At 40.7% G+C, this 22429-nt stretch overlaps 1 protein-coding gene across 1 annotated transcript in view; it reads right to left on the bottom strand.

Moving 5' to 3' along the window:
- The window catches only part of bbs9 (Bardet-Biedl syndrome 9), a 382854-nt gene that overhangs the window by 94350 nt on the left and 266075 nt on the right, over positions 1-22429 (bottom strand). The window contains exon 20 of the mRNA XM_072260598.1: positions 17087-17306. Within this exon, the coding sequence (XP_072116699.1) occupies positions 17087-17306 (220 nt within the window). The remainder of the gene's footprint in view (positions 1-17086; positions 17307-22429) is intronic.

Raw genomic sequence — 22429 nt, 5'->3', positions numbered from 1 at the left:
AAGTTAAAGCTAGGCAGTAGAGCTTTGGAAGACAGAAGCAGAGAGTAGGAACAGGAGTAAGCCATTCAGACCACTCCGCCATAGCCCATCAGCCTAAATCAGTACCTTGCTTCTGCGTCCTCCCGACATCCAGAATCAGAATCAGGTTTATTATCACTGATATATGTTGTGAAATTTATTGTTTTGTGGTAGCAGTATAGTACATACAAAAATTACTAAAAGTTAAAAGAAATATAAAATCGTGCAAAAAAGAGCAGAATAGTGAGGTAGTTCTCATGGACCATTCAGAAATCTAAAATCCCTTCAAATTGACAGTCAAGGTAATAATGGAGAGCAGTCAGGTGCATTTTAGAATTGGTAGAGTTAAAGAAATCAAGGATGGGGATGACAGGGATAAAGTTTCAGGCATGGCAGTGTGGCGTTAGAAGATGTTACAGAGGTGGAAATGGGTCAAAATTCATAGAAATTAGGGATAGTCAAGGAAGGGAAAGATTTAAAAGCAGCCCAATGGAGAAACTTTTTTACACAGGGGATGGTGGATATATGGAATGAGCTGTCAAAAGAAGATGTAGAGGTGGGTATGACTACAATGTCTAAAAGATATTTAGACAGGTTCATGGATAGAAATGTTTAGAGGGTAATGGGACAAATGCAAATGAGACTAGGCTAAATGGGTTTAAGGTCAGAGGTTTATAAAGGAGATCAGGGAAGTCTAAAGGAGCTCATTTCCTCACGCAAAAGACAATGTGTATTTGGAATGAGTTGCCAGAAATAGTAGTTGAAGTGGGACACATTAGTAGCATTTAAAAGTCACTTATATAAGTACATAGATAGGAAAGGTTTAGTGGTCTATGGGTCAAACGTGGGCAAGTGGGACTAGCTCACTGAGCAACACAATCGGCATTGAGAAGTTGGATCAAAGGGCCTGTTCCTGTGCTGCATCACTCTATGTTTTAATAGCTATGTGTGTGGGCATCATACCTTATAAACTTCGCTGAGTTTTTGAAGAGATGAGCAAAGATAATTGATGAGGGCATGGCAGTAAATGTTATCTACATGGACTTTAATGCTTTCTACAAGGAACTTCATTGTTGGCTTATCTAGAAGATTAAGGCATATAGGATGCATGGAAACTTGGTAGAATGGATTCAATATCAGCTTGGCCAAGATGACAGAGAGTAGTGATGGAGGGTTGTTATTCTGACTGAATGTCTGTGACTAGCTGTGTTTTGCAATGATTGAACCTGGGATTCCTGTTTTTGATGTACATAAACAATTTGGATGAAAATGTGGGTGGTCTACAGACAACACAAAAATTATTGGAGTTATAAATAGTGAAGAAGGGTTTTCAGCAGGATATACAGTAGATCAGCTGGAAATGTGGCAAATGGAGTTTAATCAGGACAAGTATGAGGTGTTGCACTCTGGGAAGTCAAGTGTAAGGAAATGACAGGACTCTAAAGGAGCATTGATCCACAGAGGGATCTTGGGGTCTAAGTCCATAGCTCCTTGAAAGTAGCAACACAAGTGGATAGGGCAGAAAAGATGATGATGGCAGTAAAGATCAACATCATTGGTTTGGATATTGAGTAGAAGAGTCAGGAGGTCTTGTTACAGCTGTATACAATTTTGGTCATGCCACATTTGGAATATTGGTTCTGGTTCTGTTTACTGCATTATAGGAAAGGTGCTTTGGAGACGAGTGCAGATAAGATTGCCTGAATTAGAGAGTATTAGCTATAATGAATGGTTGGACAAACTTGGATTTTTTCCTCTGAAGAGTCAGATGTTGAAAAGTGTACAGTATTTAAAATCATTAGAGGCATGGATAAGGTAGGTAGTGTTTATTCCCAGGGTGGAATATCAAATATTAGAGGACATAGCTTTAAAGTGAGACAGGGAGCATTTATAGATTTAATGCAAGTTTTTATTTTACACAAAGAGTGAGAGATACCTGATGGAAATAAATATGTTAGTAACATTTAAGGGGCATTTAGACAGAAAAATAAACAGGAAGGGAATGGAGAGATATAGACCATTTATCGGCAGATGGGATTAGTTTCAATTGGCTTTGTGGTCAGCAGGGATATCATGGTGCGATGATATTGTGTTTGCTGACCACAAAGCTTTAAACCCTATCTGTTATAGAAAGCTACAGGTACCCTCACTAAAGTGAGATTATACTGTAACTACTTACTCTTCAAAAGCTAGCTCACTTCCCTGTTTATCCTCCATGGCATGTTTAGCTGCCAATATCCACTATTTGAGCAGTGGGCCCCCTCCCTACCAAGGAGGAGATACTTCCAGCTAACAAAGTTTAAATAGAGTTCATTTATTTTTAGTGATACATGATTAAATCTAGACAAAATTCTTAAACCACACAGAAAACCTCTGAGTTTTAAGATCTTAAAAAAGATTTCCAAATTACAAATGATTTCTAAAGTAGAAAAGATTTCCAAAACACAGATACAATTCCTATAAGTTAAAAAGACATACCCATGAGTCACAGATGAACAAATCATCTGTTCTAAAAATTGAAGGCAGCAGAATAGATTCTAGTTCACCCTGTGTTTTTGTCATTTTGCTTGATGTTCCTGGGCCGTGACTAATAAGCCTGCCAGCTCTCTACATTTATACTGTTTTTCTGCCACTCAGTTGACTTCACACGTATATGATAGTTTTTCTGATACCATTTTACACAAGCTGCCTAAAAGCTTCTGGAAATAAGAATTTCCAGATTCCTACAATTAATGCTGTGAAGATGACTCTTTAAGCAGTCAAACCTTTCAACTACTAATAGATCAGCCATTTGATGTGCTAAGTAATAGTATCAATCTGCTCTGTAAGCTTCCTTGAACTAAATAATTTAGCCATATTGTCTGGTTTGAAACAAGCTCAATTAAATAACTCTATTGCTTTACATTTCAAGTCTTGAGAAATTGACCCAGGTGACGTGAACCAGCATCCTGTGTTCTATAGACAGTGCGTTTGTTCAGCTGTCCTTTTAACTTCAGATTGACTATCGCTTGCCACTTACATTAAGAGCTGAAGACTGGTTCCCATTTATGTCAAGAAGCTAAGCAAAGAATATTAGTTGGAAGTTTATCTTACTCAACACCACCCTTGACGTTTCAGCTGCTACGTTGGAAAGCTGAGCTTGGCACAAATGGAAAGTCCCCTGGCCCCAGACAGTGGATATCTATCACAATGGGCCAAAGGGCCTGATCCTGTGTAGTACTGTTCCATGTTCCATGGCACAATCTACAGTTCTGTGCTCCTGCTACAAAGCCCTGGTCATCTAGCGTCAAAACTGGAAGTTCCAATAAGTAAAATTCCCCAGTGGAGCAAAAAAGGGAATCTGCATGGGAATCACAGGCACACAGTCCTGCTGTTTCCTTAAACTGATGCTATTAATTCAATGCTGCATGTGTTACTGGATTGCGAATTTCCTTACTTGTAGACCCCAGTCAGTTCAGAATGGCAACAATATCTCCTCCACGATTTCCATCAACATAGGTGCACCAGAGGACTGTTTGCTGAGCCCTGTTCTACTCACTTAACAAATAGGACCGTGCGGCTACACACACAATGCCATATTCAAATTTGCTGATGACACCACTGTTGTGGGCCGAATCGAAGGTGGTGGTGAATCAGCATACAGGAGAGAGATTGAAAAATTGGCTAAGTGGTGTCATAACAACCTCTCAATCAATGTCAGCAGACTAAGGAACTGATTATAGACTTCAGAAGAGGGTAACCAGAGATCCATGAGCCAGTCTTCATGGGAGGATCAGAGATGGAGAGGGTTAGTAACTTTAAATTCTTGGGCGTTACTATTTCAGAGGACCTATTCTGGACCCAGCATGCAAGTGCAATTGGGAAGAAAGCACAGCAGCACCGCTACTTCCTTAGGCGTCTGCAACGATTGGGCTGATACCTAAAACTTTGACAAACTTCTATAGAAATGTAGTGCAGAGTATATTAAATGGCTGCATTATGGCCTGGTATTGAAACACCAATGGCTTTGAATGGAAAATCCTACAAAAGGTAGTGGATTCGGCCCATCCATCACGGGTAAGCCCTCCCAACCACTGAGCACATCTATGAAACACTGTTAAAGGAAAGCAGCATTCATTATCAGAGATCTCCACCACCCGGGCCATGCTCTCTTCTCACTGCTGCCATTAGGTAGAAGGTACAAGAGCCTCAGGACTCACACCAACAGGTTCAAGAACAGTTACTACTCCTCAACCATCAGGCTCTTAAATAAAAGAGGATAACTGCACTCACTTTCCCCATCACTGAAATGTTCCTAAAATGATCTCACTTTAAGGACACTTTATCTCATTATCTCATGTTCTTGCTATTTATAACCATTTATTTATATTTGCATTGCACAGTCTGTTGTCTTCTGCACTCTGGTTAATCTTTCATTGATCCTGTCATAGTTATTATTCTATAGATTTGCTGAGCATGCCCACAAGAAAACAAATCTCAGAGATGTATATGGTGACATATACGTACTTTGACAATAAACTTTACCTTGAATGTTGAACTTTATTCAGTAATTACATGATGCAGCAGTTACAACACATTTGAATGTATTCAATACATTGCAATAGGAGGTCACAGTGAGGGTTGATAAGAATAAATAAGTAAACATGAGGAAATCTGCAGATACTGGAAATTCAAGCAACACACACGAAAAATGCTGGTGAACGCAGCAGGCCAGGCAGCATCTATAGGAAGAGGGGGAGATCCGAAATGATAGGAGAAGACAGGAGGGGGAGGGATGGAGCTAAGAGCTGGAAAGTTGATTGGCAAAAGGGATACGAGGCTGGAGAAGGGAGAGGATCATGGGACAGGAGGCCCAGAGAGAAAGAAAGCGGAAGGGAAGCCCAGAGGATGGGCAAGGAGTATAATGAGAGGGACAGAGGGAGAAAAAAAAGGGAGAGAAATAAATAAATAAATAAATAACAGATGGGGTATGAAGGGGAGATGGGGCATTAACAGAAGTTAGAGAGGTCAATGTTCATGCCATCAGGTTGGAGGCTACCCAGATGAAATATAAGGTGTTGTTCCTCCAACCCAAGTGTGGCTTCATCTCGACAGTAGAGGAGGCTGTGGATAGACGTATCAGAATGGGAATGGGATGTGGAATTAAAATGTGTGGCCACTGGGAGATCCTGCTTTCTCTGGCGGACAGAGCATAAGTGTTCAGCGAAACGGTCTCCCAGGCTGCGTCGGGTCTAGCCAATATATAAAAGGTCGCATCGGGAGCACCGGACGCAGTATATAACCCCAGCCGACTCACAGGTGAAGCGTCGCCTCACCTGGAAGGACTGTCTGGGGCCCTGAATAGTGGTGAGGGAGGAAGTGTAAGGGCATTTGTAGCACTTGTTCTGCTTACAAGGATAAGTGCCAGGAGGGAGATTGGTGGGAAGGGATGGGGGGGACAAATGGACAAGGGAGTCACGTAGGGAGCGATCCCTGCGGAAAGCGGAAAGAGTGGGGCAGGGAAAGATGTGCTTAGTGGTGAGATCCGGCTGGAGGTGGCAGAAGTTACAGAGAATTATATGTTGGACCCGGAGGCTGGTGGGGTGGTAGGTGAGGACCAGGGGAACCCTATTCCTAGTGGGGTGGCAGGAGGATGGGGTGAGAGCAGATGTGCGTGAAATGGGAGAGATGCGTTTGAGAGCAGAGTTGATGGTGGAGGAAGGGAAGCCCCTTTCTTTAAAAAAGGAGAATATCTCCTTCGTCTTGGAATGAAAAGCCTCATCCAGAGAGCAGATGCGGCGGAGACGGAGGAATTGCGAGAAGGAGTTGGCATTTTTTCCATCTCTTACTATTTCTTCTTTCAGTTAGTCCTGACAAAGGGTGTCGGCCGGAAACGTTGACTGTACCTCTTCCTATAGATGTTGCCTGGCCTGCTGCGTTCAAGAGTAAATAAGTGGCTGTTTTGACCAGCTGTGAACTTCAAGACTTTAATTAGTATCTGCAGGTTGTTATACATTGAATTTTAAGTATGACCCAACAACTTAGCAGTTCAGTGTTACTACATAAATTTGTGTGTTACCATAAATAAATTAAGGAAAAGCTATCAATTTGCATTACCAGCCACACTTTAACCCATGCCCAATTTACAACAGAAGTGGTAATCCTTCAAGCTATAAACATCAGATCAAAACTTTGATCTCAACATAGTAAATTTGTGAGCTCATCAAGTGCCTGTAGAATTGCAGAGTACAACACAGCTGCTTATTGTTAAAATTACTCCAGTTATGTTATTAAAATAGAAATTCAATTATTACTCTACAAGACTGCTATTTAATAAAACTGTTCTTTAAAGTTGTGGTAATTTTAGACATAATATTTTACAATAATTCAGTATTCTTTAACTAGAATAAAGCCTATCTGTTAGAATATTAACAATTTTGACCAGAGTTGCAAACACTAATCTGTCAAATTTCAGATAATCCACAATGCTACCCTTCAAGTGTCTGATACAGGCACTAGTACAAATCACCATAGGACAGGGTTTCACTGGTAGCTTTTATAGCCAGTTTACTTCACAAACTGGCTGAATCGTTGGGAATTAAACTGCAACAAGCACAAAGTTCAGTTAACCAGTGAGGTACAAAGCTCTGCATATTTTTTCTCTTCATTGTCTTGAATAATTTACATACAATTTACATTCTAAGTGTTGTTTGTACCTACATGCTGTGATGCTGCTGCAAGATTTCCTTGTATTTGTACCTCATTGTACATAACAATAAATGACTGGAATCATAGTTGGGGATTCTATCACAAAGATCAGGGATGGCAGTAGCATGAATAATCTCAGTATACACTGAATCAGAAAGGAGATAGGGAAGATCACTCCATTCCAGATCGGCTAATTACCAAACACTCTATTTGAAGGCTGATGCCTTCAAAATGAGATCATCAGTTGGTTGAAGGGCAGCAAAATGGGGTGGTCTAAAGAGACCTCATTGGTTGCAGCAGTCAGGAATGGCTGACCCTATTCTCTTAGTACTGCTGCTTAGGAACCAACTTTGCAGATAAAGGGAACTTTGCAGCTAGATAGAATATTTGGTGAATTAGAGGCAAGAGAAAACATTGCATCATTTTCTGATGTTATGTTCTCGATTCCAAGTTTCCAGTAGATCAGTGGAAGGAGACCTCGGACAGATAACCAGACAGTAAACACCACCCACTGCTCACAGTCAAGTGTCTCACACACAAGATATTGACCACATAATTCGTTAATGTTGGCCAGGAAATTGGGAAAACTCTCTACTCTTTGTTAGGTTATATCATTATAGCATCTTTTATTTTCCTATCCTATCCAAAGTTGGTGAACAAGCTGAGTCTACACCTGCCACCCAAATCCTTCTCAACTGTCAATTTGATTCTTACCAACCTTCAAAAGCACCTCATACTAAAAATTCTCAAATTGTTTAAATTCCTCCACAGCTTCACCTCATCCTCTTGTAAGCACCTCCTAATGTACTGATTCATGCCGGGAAAGGAATTTCATGGTGAAATCTCCAGTGAAAAAAGCCCTTGATGTGTCCTTTCACTGCTTCACACATCTGAAATGGACTGCGCCAAAGGACTGGATCAGTGGGATCATATTGTGCTCATGTGAGCACAAGCACTGCCAACTCTGACACTAGGCTTGAAATCAAATCTCAGAATGGGAGAAGAGAAGAACCATCCACTGATTATGGAAACCAAGGAAGTGATGGAATGAAGTACAACAAGTCTCACACTGCAGGGCCTGCTTGAGAGTTTTCACACAGAAACAGGCTCACCAATAAACTGCTAATCATCAACCACCCATTTACACTAATCACTTTTATTTTTATTCTCCACATGGCCCCATCAACAACTCACATGATAGATTTTTGATGGGTTAGGGCACCAGTGGTTATGAGAAGAAGGCAGGAGAATGGGGTACTTAATGGTCAGCAATGTATGGTGGGCCAAAGGGTCTGTTCCTTTTCCATTTCTATGTTTATAAAAATGACACAGAATTAATTGTGAATCATATATTAGTAACCAAAAAGTCAAAATTACAGCTGCATGCATCTCCAGCTCAATGACTTATGGCAGGGGTCCCCAACCTTTTTTGCACCGCGGACTGGTTTAATATCGACAATATTCTTGCGGACTGGCCGACTGGGGGGGGGGGGGGGGGTGCTCAAGTAGGGTTAAACTCACCTCAACATGTCTTTTACAGTTAGGGTTGCCAAATTTCTCACTCCCAAATAAGGGACAAAAGTAGCAGTCAAATCCCGGGACTCTTTACCCCAGAAAGACTACCATAACCATGAAGCCTTGCGCAGGTACCTTTGTGCACATGCGTGACGTGAGCATGTGTGTACGTGCCGATTTTTCCCCCACAAATCGATTTTGCCTTCATCTTCCCAACTATACTGTACATACATTATTTCTACTTTATATAGGCTGTGTATTTATCATATCATTCCTACTTTTACTATATGTTAGTGTTATTTTTAGTCTTATGTGTTATTTGGTATGATTTGGTAGGTTTTTGGGTCTGGGAACGCTCAAAGATTTTTTCCATATAAATTAATGGTAATTGCTTCTTTGCTTCATGTCATTTCGGCACGAAAGGTTTCATAGGAACGCTCTACCTTAGCGGGGGAAATACGGGACAAACCAATTTAGCCCAATATATGGGATGTCCTGACAAATACGGGACGGTTGGCAACCCTATGTTCAAGTTCAACAGTGCATGACAGGGAATGAGGAAAGGTGCAGCTGACTCATATCGTTTCCTCGCAGCCTGGTAGCACATGCCTTGCGGCCCAGTACCGGTCCGCAGCCCGGTGGTTGGGGACCGCTGACTTTTGGTCCAATTTTGCCCAATGCTCCCAGACCCACAAAACAAGCACTGCCAACACTCCTGACTGATGCTGTTGGGTAGCAAAGTGGCATAGTGAGGAAAGCCACAGCCTCTCAGTACGAGAGACTCAGGTTCAATCCTGTCCTCTGGTACTGTCGGTGTAGAGTTGGCATGTTCTCTCTATGACCACATTAGGAACACGACACTCCCTAACCAATACTGCAGGTACCACCAACACTCCCTAACTACTTTGATGAAGGATCCCAGGCATGATAAGTTAACTACTTGACTTTCCATGCAGCCTGACCTACCAAGATTTTCAATAATGTTCTGATTTTATTTCATATTCTTAGCATGTCCAGTTTTCTTTTACTTTCGCCACAACTACCACTGCAGCCAGTATGAGCACTTAGAGCAAACAACACCAGTGTTGATAGGAAGGGCACAGAGTGGGGGTTTTCAAGTCTTTTATGCCATGGACTTCTACCATTAACCAAGGGGTCCATGGACCCCAGGCTGGGAACCCCTGGCTTAGAGGGAATAGGTCAAACACACTCAAATAGGTCAAGGGATCTGCTTCCATGTTATAAAACTACTGTATGATAAAACACTGCAGCCAGCTCCAGCACTGCATACATACTGTATGTCTGCTTTACTCCTGCATATATACCTTCCATGATACACAATTTTTTTTTTTGGCGTGTGCGTGCGTGCATGCATGTGCGACGTTGGTGGGATGATGTCTTTTTCATGCCTTTACAAGGCATGGAGCAAGCGAGAGAGACTGTGTGGTGCGCCACTCCTCACACAGACATTTCACAGTATTTTTCCCTATATTTTATGAGGTCGAGTTGCGATCCCGACACTCAACCTGGCATGGATGGAAAGCGTACTCGGGACCGGACCCGGCTGGGTTCGAACCCGGGAACCTCCGTTCCAGAGTCCAACGCTGGTGTCATTGCACCACCAGCCCGGCCCCACGATACACAATATTAATTGTGGTTGCATCACCCTGATTCCAGGCTTCTGCTACTCTTGTAGGGAATGAACAATGAGAAGACCGACCGTATCAGAACTCTGATGTCACAGAGCAGATCCCCACCTGTGGAAGTCAGTCTTATGTTGGGATCAACGGGAGATGTACCATTAATAGTTGTCTCAAGGAGGACTATTATTTTTTAGATGGCTGCTAGTTCTGTGGGTGCTGACAGTGCTGTGGAGTTGATCCTCCTTACACTGTACTTAAGGCACCAAAACAGGTCTGACATTTCAGTCTGACAGCTCTGTCAGCGTTTATTCTTCCGTCAAACCTCTTATTACCCAATATACAACTGAGGCTACACTTCAACAGTATTATATTGACTGCAAAGCACTTCTTTCCCATTTATAGATTTATATATTGCCCGTTACAATAGGTTGTTTCTAAACACTTTTTTCATCTTGACATTGTCTTCTACTTCTCTTGGTTTTTCAGTTCCATTTGTATACATCTGTTCTATTCCCCTCAGAAGTTTCGAGTTCTCACCACTCTGTGGGTTCTGACATCCATTGTCAACTAACAATCACTGTCCAACAGCAACAGTTGGAGCAAGCTGGAGCAGAAAGCTTGCCCCTCCTTCAGCAATGCGCATCTTTGTTAAGGACTATTGTTCAACATCCTAATCTGGGACCTGTGTCCCTTGCACAACTGAACTAATCTGTGGGCCAAAGGGCCTGCAACTGTGCATTACAGTTCTAATGCAGTTGAGCTCTGCTGAATGTCAGTGTGCAGCATGCAAAGATTCTATTGCTATGACATCAAAGCAGTGATGTTTAATATGGAAACCTCTAACATTAATCATTTTACTTCTTTTTCCAGCCAAAATAAGCAGGAATTAATTGCAATAATACATTATCAAACATCATTGTCCTTTTCTTTTACTGTAAACAAATTGAAACTCTCAGGTGGAAGATGACATGTACACAGATGTTTTGCTTCAGCGTTAGGTATAGCACATCTATAAATGCCAGCAGCTGCTGCATTAGATTTTTCACACAGAAGACAGTGGGGCTTAAAGGGTTAAAGACCGAGTGCAGATTGCGTAATCTTGGCTTGTACTCACAAGCAATCTGAAATGATTAATGGATTCAAAAGGGAATGTAAAGAAAACTACTTCCTCTGGTGGGAAAGTTCAAATTGAGGTGGCATAATTTTAAAAAGTCAGCCAGGCTGTTGGGGATGAAATCAGGATGCATTTCTTTACACAGCGATCATGGAAAACAGAAGCTTATTCCCCAAAATGTTGTAGATGCTGGGGGCCAATTCGTTGACATGCATTTTCAGTGGTGAAAGAGGCTCAGGGATTCAAAGGGCTTCTCATGTCGAGGTTATAGGGAATTATACTGAGCCGCCTCAATTAACACAAAATATCTTAATATGAAACACTGCTCTAAACATTAATTATGTTCTTTACATGTTATTGTTGCATTCCTGAATGATCTGAGATAACAATAATGCAACTTCAGGATTTTCACACATGGCTGCTGGCACATCCTGTGTGAAGTGGGTTAAACAGCCTTGTTGGATGGGTTGCAGCAGAGTTGAGCCACAGAAACAATGAAATGCCTGTTCATTCACTTCAAATTACTGTGATATCCTTCAGATTCTACACTATTTTTTCATTATTAATTCAGAGCCATTTGGTAGTTCTTCATTTAACATGGAACTCATTCCAAAATGTGGAGAGGCCAAATAATTCAAAAGCCCTGCAGGATTGGTTGAGTGTGTACATAACCACTCAATGGAGTGACAGATTCTAAGTTTGGTATCTTTTACAGCGTTCCATAAAGAGTTTGCAGCCAACGATAGAACATGCTGTAGGTATCATTTCCTAACTTGAAAGGACTCTCAATGTTCTCAATTCCCTATCAGCCTGAAAGATCACACAAGCTTATCCCTATTTTAATACCATTGATTCTCCCAGTATAGGGATGTTCAAATTTCAAAGTACATGTCACCATACTCTACCCTGAGATTCATTTTCTTGCAGGCATTCACATAGAACAAAGACATTCAATAGAATGAAAAACTGCACACAAAGACTGACAAACAACCAATGTACAAAAGAAGACAAACTGCAAATAAAAAAATAAAGTAAATAAATAATACTGAGAACATGAGCTATAGAGTCCTTGAAAATAAAGATTGTGGAATCTGTTCAGAGCTGAGGTGAGTGAAGTTATCCTTTCTAGTTCAGGTTGAAGGGTAATAACTGTTCTTGAACCTGGTGCTATGGGACTTAAGGCTCCTGTATCTCTATCCTGATAGCAGCAGTGAGAAGGGAGCTTGAATGGTGAAAGGTCCTTGATGATGGATGCTGCTTTCTTTTGGCAGTGCTCCTTGTGGGGGATATGATCAACAGTGAAGAGGGCTTTACCTGTGATTACTGGGTTGAATTCACCACATTTTGTAGGTCTTTCCATTCTTGGGCATTGGTGTTTCTAGATCAGATTGCGAAGCAACCAGTCAGGATACACTCCACTATGCATCTATAGAGCTTTGTCAAAGTTTTAGATGACATGCATGAACATTGCTTGTGGCAGCAAGCACTCTCACTAACAGCAACACCCCTAGGCCGATCATTAGCTGGTTCTTGTTCTAGACTGATCTTAGGTTCAAATCCCTTGTGGAAAACTTATGAAAATGATCATTTTGAACCAGAAAAGTGGTGGATGGTCACTAAAATCCAACTGTGTAGTGGAAGGATCTGTCACCCTTGCCCAATCCTGCATGGGCATCACACCAACATCTGCCCATGTGATTAATACCCAACTTCGGTAACAAACAGCTATACCACATACAGTGGCATGCAAAAGTTTGGGCACCCCTGGTCAAAATTTCTGTGACTGTGAATAGCTAAGCAAGTAAAAGATTACCTGATTTCCAAAAGGCATAAAGGTAAAGATGACACATTGCTTAAGCAAGATTACTTTTTTATTTCCATCTTTTACAGTTTCAAAATAAGAAAAAAGGAAAAGGGCCTGAAGCAAAGGTTTGGGCACCCTGCATGGTCAGTACTTAGTAACACCCCCTTTGGCAAGTATCACAGCTTGTAAATGCATTCTGTAGTCAGCTAAGAGACTTTCAATTCTTGTTTGGGGGATTTTCGCCGATTCTTCCTTGCAAAAGTTTTCCAGTTCTGTGAGATTCTTGCGCCATCTTGCATGCACTGCTCTTTTGAGGTCTATCCACAGATTTTCGATGATGTTTAGGTCAGGGGACTGTGAGGGCCATGGCAAAACCTTTAGCTTGTGCCTCTTGAGGTAGTCCATTGTGGATTTTGAGGTGTGTTTAGGATCATTATCCTATTGCAGAAGCCATCCTCTTTTCACCTTCAGCTTTTTTACAGATGATGTGATGTTTGCTTCCAGAATTTGCTGGTATTTAATTGAATTCATTCTTCCCTCTACCAGTGAAATGTTCCCCGTGCCACTGGCTGCAACACAAGCCCAAAGCGTGATCGATCCACCCCCGTGCTTAACAGTTGGAGAGGTGTTGTTTTCATAAAATTCTGCACCCTTTTTTCTCCAAACATACCTTTGCTCATTGTGCCCAAAAAGTTCTATTTTAACTTCATCAGTCCACAGGACTTGTTTCCAAAATGCATCAGGCTTGTTTAGATGTTCCTTTGCAAACTTCTGACACTGAATTTTGTGGTGAGGATGCAGGAAAGGTTTCCTTCTGATGACTCTTCCATGAAGGTCATATTCGTGCAGGTGTCGCTGCACAGTAGAACAGTGCACCACCACTCCAGAGTCTGCTAAATCTTCCTGAAGGTCTTTTGCAGTCAAACAAGGGTTTTGATTTGCAATCTTACAGGCAGTTCTCTCGGAAAGTTTTCTTGGTCTTCCAGACCTCAACTTGATCTCCATCATTCCTGTTAACTGCCATTTCTTAATTACATTATGAACTGAGGAAACGGTTACCTGAAAACGCTTTGCTATCTTCTTATAGCCTTCTCTTGCTTTGTGGGCACCATTTATTTTAATTTTCAGAGTGCTAGGCAGCTGCTTAGAGGACCCCATGGCTGCTGATTGTTGGGACAAGGTTTGAGGAGTCAGGGTATTTATAAAGCTTTGAACTTTGCATCACTGGCCTTTCCTAACGATGACTGTGACAAGCCATAGCCCTAACAAGCTAATTAAGGTCTGAGACCTTAGTAAAAGTTATCTGAGAACTCAAATCTCTTGGGGTGCCCAAGCTTTTGCATAGTGTTCCTTTCCTTTTTTCCCACTCTAAAATTGTACAAAACAAAAATAATACACTAATCTTGCTTAAAATGTTGAAAAGAAGGTTTCATCTTTAACTTTATGACTTTTGGAGATCAGTTCATCTTCTACTCACTTAACTATTCACAGTAACAGAAATTTTGACCGGGGTGCCCAAACTTTTGCATGCCACTGTATAAAAAATAATACTCATGTAGTATCCTCTTTTAAACAGCTTAGACTTTCAACGTTGCTAACTGCGAAACAGAAGGTGACAGATTTTAGGCACCTCACTCACTTTAGAAAAGTATAACAAATATGCTCCATCATGGCCAAGGATGGCTCCAATTCAGTGGACCCTGAGGTGCCCGAAGAGGCTTTTACGAGAACCACAAATTTTTCCACAGTGGGATAGAAGGATTATGACAAGTGGGTGGGTGTATAGCTGTAAATTGATTTGCTCTTTCTGCCACTTACATGTGTGCTCCTAATGCAATGTCATTCTGATGCTCCTTCTCCACATGGTCATTGGCCTGAGATTGTCAGGAGTCAGTGGGAATGTTGCATTTCTTCAAAGAGGCTTTGTGCTCATCCATGAATCTTTCCCTGAGTGCCTGTTAATCTTGTTCTCCAGATTTCTGGCATCTGAAGTCTCTCTTATGTCTCTATTTTGCAGTTCGACTGCAAAGTGTCTTTGAGGTATCTTACTTGAAAATGTTTTCCTCCTCTCTTGTACAGGAATTTTGTGAGATCCTCTCTCATAGCTCCACCTCTGTGATCTCTGCTACTCTCCAGTTTCTCAGCTAACACCTTCTAGCTTGCGCTCCTCCCTCTCCCCCACCCTTTTATTCCGGCCTCTACCCTCTTTCTTTCCAATCCTGATGAAGGGTCTCAGCCCCCAAAACCCTAACTGTTCAAATCCTTCCATTGATGCTGCAAAAAACTAATGAGTTCCTCCAATATTTTGTGTATGCTCAGGCAGATTTCCAGCATCTACACTCTTTTGTTTCTCCATTTAGGAACAGAGTGTCTGGTTTAGGGACTTGGTGTTGGACAGGCGAATAACATGCCTGCTCAGTAGAGCTGCCTTACAGTAATTAGGGCATCAATGAAAGGGATTTGGTCTGGGAGTGAGTTCCATATGTAGATTAACAAATAAGCATCTACAAACATTCAAAAATCAAGGAAGTAAAGCACTCAGACAGGAGAAAAATCACCTGTATAATTTAATTTTCTTCTCACTATTTAACATATCATAAGATCAACCTTGACATACACATACACATACAGACAGAATGAGAACACGAGGTTCACGTCATCACACATTTATTCCCTACTTTTATTCACTCATCAAAAATGCAACTTCCTATATTTTCATTTGTCAAAAGTGGTTGCTGACAAATATTTTGGACAATGTTAACCTAGATCTCTTGAACTCATGGTGCAAACTGGATTATCAAGTACATAAATGACTGTCTAAACTGCCAAATATAATTGGAATGATGGCCCAATATTCTGAAGCTCAGCCTCCTTATCTGGAGAGTTAAATTCAAACTACACCATGAGAACTATGGAAATAAAATTCAACAGGACAAAATTAGAATAAAGACCTACTATCAGTATGGGTGACTACAGAAACTCAATGTAAAAAACCATCATGGGTCACAGGGAAGGAAAGTCTACCCCTCCCCTCCCCCACTTTAGTGAATGTTGCTCTAGGTCCACCTGGATGATCGACTTTTATCCGTATGTATCTACTTTCAGGGTATTTATAAGAAAGGGATAAAAGGTTGTCAGCAACTAGAGCACTGCTGTAGCCTACACAGCAGAGTGTTTGTCTCATATAGGATAAGGCTCATTAGAATTGAACACTTAAATTTCAAACCATTCTTGTGCCCGCATCTACATTTTGATGTTTATACCTCCCTAAATTTTATGCAATGAAATTGTAAATTACAAAATGCTATATTATTAATGGAATAAAATAGGTTTTAAAACTTGAAGTAATTTTTTTATTGACCTAAAGCACAGAAGGGAAAAGCTAAATTTATGTTAAACCTCAGAAACTGGCATGTTATTTTTTGAAGTTATGTTCTATAGAGAAAGAAGTAACACTGGTACAAGCAACATACTGGGGTTTATAGCAACTGTTTATCAAATGGTAAGGGGCAGTGAGATTTGTTCAATAAATGCTGCCCACATTTGCAACATCCCAGGAATGAATAAAGACCCATATTCTCTGAATATATGACATTAGACAACTTGGTAGGTAAGAAAGAGAAAGTAAATGCAGGTGTTTACTCCTCCACAACGTGAAAACTCCTTAGTCTGAGGATGGTGGTTTATTCGCATTTGTCTGACAAACCCAGAATGTGAACATTTCTTCTAGTTCCAAACGGATATCAAGGGCAGACTATGTGGTAGATAAAATAAACTCCCTGTTGCAGCAATCTTAAACTCTGCAATAAAATGTGTATGTTGTGGATTGGTAAAAAATAATCATTCCTCGCAAAGTTTCCTATGAAAGGTTAAAGATAAAATCCAGCATTCCAATGCTGTAAGGTTAAAAATGATTTGTGTAAAGCCAACACAAATATTTGCTTGAGTGTATAGGAAGAATAAAATGCTTTGAAATACTAAAGCTACCAGCAGTCCAAAGGACTTAATGAAAATAGATTTTCCATAATGTACAGATTTTTAATTTTATGATTCCTTATCTTGCATTATAATAATCCTTCATCAAATCTGTTCTCACAAATTACAGCACATTATCTATTAGTTGGTTAGCTTTGCATAAACCATTATTCCTTTCACACAATGTGACTTATAGCAGATAAGAACACGTGTGTTTGAACTATAAACATTTACTGTCTACTGCTGCGACTTTCACACTGAAACGTACAGCCACATAAAACAATATGCACTCTTATTCCAACAGTAGTTCCTCTCCAAGGTCATCTTTACCTGGTACATTGATTGCATGCTGTGGGGCATCTGTAACTAAAGACAGCTGACCTCCTTTGCTCAGCCTGTCACACAAGAGGGTGATGTGTTTCTTTAACCTGCTGGTATCTTTTGGCATGCTGAGTTGGTTTGTGGGGTTCAATGCCTGGTCCTTAGAGGTTCTTGAAAGACAGGTTCTGAGTAAGTGAACGACAGCCGCATCAACACACTCCTCCCAGCCCTGTAAGGTCAAGAGATGGAACAATCATTGATTAGATGGGAGATTAATCTACAAAAGTTGCAATTTCAAATCTGATTCAGATATTCAACCACAGAACCATTTATTTCATCTACTGCTGTTTAACAGAAACTATGGATCCTTGTTCTGGATTGTTCCCTGAACAAGCCAAAGAATCAGGTGCTAAATTTTGCTTTTGCCAGAGATCGAATAATCCAAGAACATTAAAAACTATATATGGAGGACAAAATAATTAGCTTACTCAGGGATTACATCTTAAGTAAATAGACTGCAAATCTGTAAATATAGAAATACATAATTTTGCTTTGTGCATCTTCATACCTAATGCAATACCTTAATGACAACAGCTTCACTATTACATTTTCATTCTGTCTTCAAGGAAATCCATGTTCCGTTAAAAAGACCCTGAAATTTACTCACTAAATTGCTCTGCTTTTCCCTTCTTTACAGTGTTTCTGATAACAGGGGTCTTACTAGGCCTTTGGCTAGCTGATCTAATATTTCACAATATGTGGAGCTCTATCTTATTCTCAGACACTTAGCACATGACTACTTGCATCCCATTACATTCAGATTTGCTTTTGCTCATACGTGCCGAAGTGCTTCAGAGAAACTGGACTGGTTTGATTCTTTAAGTGCAGTCTCTATACTTCTGTATGTAAATACGTATGATCAGTTAACCTGATTTTCTGGCACTGATGGGATAAGGAGTCTCACAATGTGCAGCAACCTTCAGTTATCAGTAGAACTCTCACCAAAGAGGGCTAACTCAATCCAAACTCTGACTGTTAACTCTTCTGTTTAATGAAAGCCAAGAGAATGGTATATTCTTCTTTAAGTTACAGCGGCCACGTTCTGCACAACATGCCTTGCAATTTTCTTCACCGCAGCCAGGTTGTGGTGTGAGTGAACCATATGTAAACTCCATTTAAAGCCTGGCTGTAAGCCACTGCATGAGCTGCAATACTCAGTGAACAGGAGCACACTATAGAGCTGAGTTGTAACAATAACCGTCTCAGCCAGTAGTCTAGGTGGAGAGAAACAGGGAGACCTGTAGATGCCTTGCCATAATTTTCCATTGTAGCATAGGTCAATTTCCATAGGTCAATCAGGCTGGTAATTGAGAAGGACAATAAACTTAAGAATTTACAAAGTCTCTTTATTTAAATTTAGAATAACATTGTTTGGATATTGGGCAAGTGAGCTGCTTTGCATGACTGTTTACGACTCAATATATTTTGTTTTTTAAATGTTAATTTTAATAATCTTTTCTTAACCAAATAGAACAAAGAAAATAGACAAAGTAAACATCTCTCCTAATTCAACCTTCCCAAACAATAGTTACGCTAGAATTCTACCAACTTAAAGATGGCTACTGAGATTCTTTAACCTATTAATGACTGTTATCTAAATATAAGTTAAAACCGAAAACCAATAACAACTACTATTTAAGTTGCTGTTTGAATTTTAGTGTTGACTAATTCAAAAAAAATGTTTGTAACAGTTGGTGTAAAGGTGGAATTTAGACAGGAATTGATGTTATGAAGATTCAAATAAATTGTTTGGTAGATTAACCTTCAAAAGGAAAGGATTGCATCTGCCATTTTAAAAGGTGATTATTTACTGCTGTCCAAATTAAATGTATTAGTCATTAATTAAATGGCCAGAGACCACCAGGATTGTGAGGTTTGTTTAATATTTCAATTAAGCTCAATTGGGTGAACAGGTTGAATATAGTGGTCTGCCCAAAAAAAGCACCAGTTGCCGCTGATGGATATGTTAATTGAAAGGGCAATTAAACAGGGATCAAGGCAAAAATGCTAGGGAGGGGCAGAGGAGTTGGCTAAAAGAAATTGAAGTAGATATCACTAATGCTGAGAAAACCTGGGGAAACTAAACATGTTACATTGTTCCAGATACATGATAACTTTTGTTAAGAATTTAGACTACTGGTCCAGATAACTAAACTACGCTGGTAGTGGAGTGATGTACATCTGTGATATTAGGTCAAAGCAGTTTCAGGAATGCTCCTATTTCTCATTATTTCAAGAAAGTGTGCAATGCAACTGAGAAACTGATCTTTCTCACAACTAAGAGAAAAATAAAATCTGTGTTTAGTGAGATATGAATAGATCATGAAAGGCCATGTAATTGAAACAACATTGTGTGTTGCTCTGGATTTCCAGCATATTCAGAATCTCTTGTATTCATGTGGCAATATAACTAGTACTGTACTTGATCCATTAAACAGGCAGTGAGCAAGGGCCCAGGTCCTGCAGAAAATAAGCATGGCACAGTGTGGAAGGAAGGAGGGTGAACGGGGTGGGGGGTGAGAAAGAGCTGGGACTGGAGTACAGTCGGCACAATGAGGTCTGTTGTTATTGTAGTTGGGACAAACAGTCTTCTCAACATTCTGTAGGATCAGCCACTGTTTATTCATAGAGTACAGAAGATCTGCTTCTAAGTGGGGAACAGGAGCTACAAATTGCGGGTATTCAAATACTTTACTGCCTGTTGCAGAATGAAATGGCATTGCAGGGCAGCCCACTTTAAACATACCCCTTGTACAAAATGGTAGAACTCATCTCTCAGGAAACTTGGTAAGAGTTGCTCGGGCAGAGAAGGAATTGGTGTAGAGCAGGGAAGAAATGCTCCAGAGTCACTTCAAACTGCAACCTATTTATAAGCGATGTTAGGGCACCCAGAGAACACAGTGAATGAGGGCTCCAACCAAAAGGTAGCTTGTGTGGCAGAGGTAGAGGTGGAGAGGAATGTGAGATGGTATACACCAAGGAAGCACAGAATCTCTTGGTGGAAGTGGTAAAGGGAGCACATCAATTCACACACCTGTGTGGGTAGTGTGCCACATCTGTGGGACCCACACTGAACTTATTAACCAGCACAAAAGCCCTGACAGGTGGAGAGGGCCACCCAAAAAAAGTACTCACCCACATGGCCCATCAGTGGAAGAATTTGTAGTACCCACTTCCTGTTATAGGAAGGATATGATTAAGTTGGAGCGGGGTCAGAAAAAAATCACAAAGTGGTTGCTGGGACTGCAGGGTGAGTTACAAAGAAAAACAGGATTGGTTGGGACTGTTTTCCACTGGAGTAAAAGAGACTGAGGAGTGACCTTATGGAAGCTGATAAAATGATGGGCATAGATACAGGATAGATGATCAGAGACTTTTCCCAGGGTAGTGAAGTCTAAAACTAGAGGGCATAGCTTTAAAGTGAGAAGTAAGTTTAAAGGAGATGTGCAGGGCCTACTTGGGGAAAGGCTATATTAGATTGGCTGTTGTGTAATAACCCAGATCTTATTAGGGAATTTAATGTAAAGGAACCCTTAGGAGGCAGTGATCACATTATGATTGAATTCGTACTGCAACCTGAGAGGGCGAAGCATAAGTCAGATGCATCAGTATTGCCATGGAATAAAGCAAATTACAGAGGCATGAGAGAAGAGCTTGCCCAGGTAGATTGGAAGAGGATACTGGTGGGAATGACAGCAGAGCAGAGATGGCTGAAGTTTCTGGGAATAGTTCACAAGGCGCAGGATAGATATGTCCCACAGTAGAAGTTGTTCTCAAATGGCAGGGGTAGGCAACTTAGCTGACAAGGGAAGTTAAGGACTGCATAAAAGCCAAGGAAAGGGCGTATAAGGTAGCAAAAGTGAGTAGAAAGTTGGATGATTGGGAAGTTTTTAAAATCCAACAAAAGACAACTGAAAAAGCTATAAGAAGGGAAAAGGTGAACTATGAGGACAAACTAGCCAATAATATAAAGCAGGATACCAAAAGCTTTTTCAGGTATTATAAAGAATAAAAGTGTGGTGAGAGTTGATATTGGACCACTGAAAAAGGATGCTGGTGAGATAGTAATGGGGGAACAAAGAAACAGCAGAAGAACTTAATGAGTACTTTGCATCAGCCTTCACTGTGGAAGACACTAGCAGTGTGCCAGAGGTTGATGAGTGTCAGGGAGCAGGAAAAAGTGCTAGGCAAACAGAAAGGTCTTAGGTGGATAAATCACCTGGGCCAGATGGACTGAAGAGATAACGGATGCATCAGTTGTGATCTTTCAGGAATCACTTGATTCTGGCATGGTCCCGGAGGACTAGAAGATTGCAAATGTCACTCTGCTGTTTAAGAAGGGAGGAAGGCAAAAGAAAGGAAATTATAGGCCAGTTACCCTAACCTCAGTGGTTGGAAAAGTGTTGGAATCTATTACTAAGGATGAGTTTTTGGGGTACTTGGAGACTAATGATAAAATAAGTCAAAGCCAGTATGGTTTCTTTAAAGGGAAATCTTGCCTGACAAATCTGTTAGAGTTCTTCAAGGAAGTAACAGGCAGGGTCAACAATGGAGAGGCAGTGGATGTCATTTATTGGATTTTCAGAAGGCATTTGATAAGGTGCCACAAATGAGGCTGCTTAACAAGATAAAAATCTATGGTGTTACAGGAAAGATACTGGCATGGATAGAGGAATTACTGACAGCCAGGAGGCAGCAAGTGAGAATAAAAGGGGCCTTTTCTGGTTGGCTGCCAGTGACTGGTGGTGTTTCACAGGGGTCAGTATTGGGACTACTACTTTACACATTGTTTGTCAATAATTTAGACAATGGAATTGATGGTTTGTGGCAAAGTTTGCAGATGATACAAAGATAGGTGGAGGGGTAGGTAGTGCTGAGGAAGCAATGCAATTGCAGCAGGACTTAGACAAATTGGAAAAATAGGCAAAAAAGTGGTAGATGGAATACAGTGTTGGGAAATGTACGATAATGTATTTTGATAAAAGGATCAATAGTCACACTATTATCTAAATGGGGGGAAGGTTCAAACATCAGAGGTGTAGAGGGACTTAGGAGTCCTTGTGCAAGACTCCAGAAGGTTAATTTACAGGTTGAGTCTGTGGTAAAGAAGGAAAATGCAATGTTGGCATTTGTTTCAAGGGGAATAAAATCTAAAAGCAATGAGATAATGCTGAGGCTTTATAAGACATTAGCCAGGCTGTACTTGGAATATTGTCAACAGTTTTGAGCTCTATATCTCAGAACGGATGTGCTGTCATTAGAGGGGGTCCAGAGGAGGTTCACGACGATGAT

The sequence above is a fragment of the Mobula birostris genome, chromosome 1 (genome assembly GCF_030028105.1).
Source record: "Mobula birostris isolate sMobBir1 chromosome 1, sMobBir1.hap1, whole genome shotgun sequence".
Classification (NCBI taxonomy): Eukaryota; Metazoa; Chordata; class Chondrichthyes; order Myliobatiformes; family Myliobatidae; genus Mobula; species Mobula birostris.
Note: the sequence above shows the minus strand (reverse complement) of the source record. Positions and strands in the feature narration are given on the sequence as shown.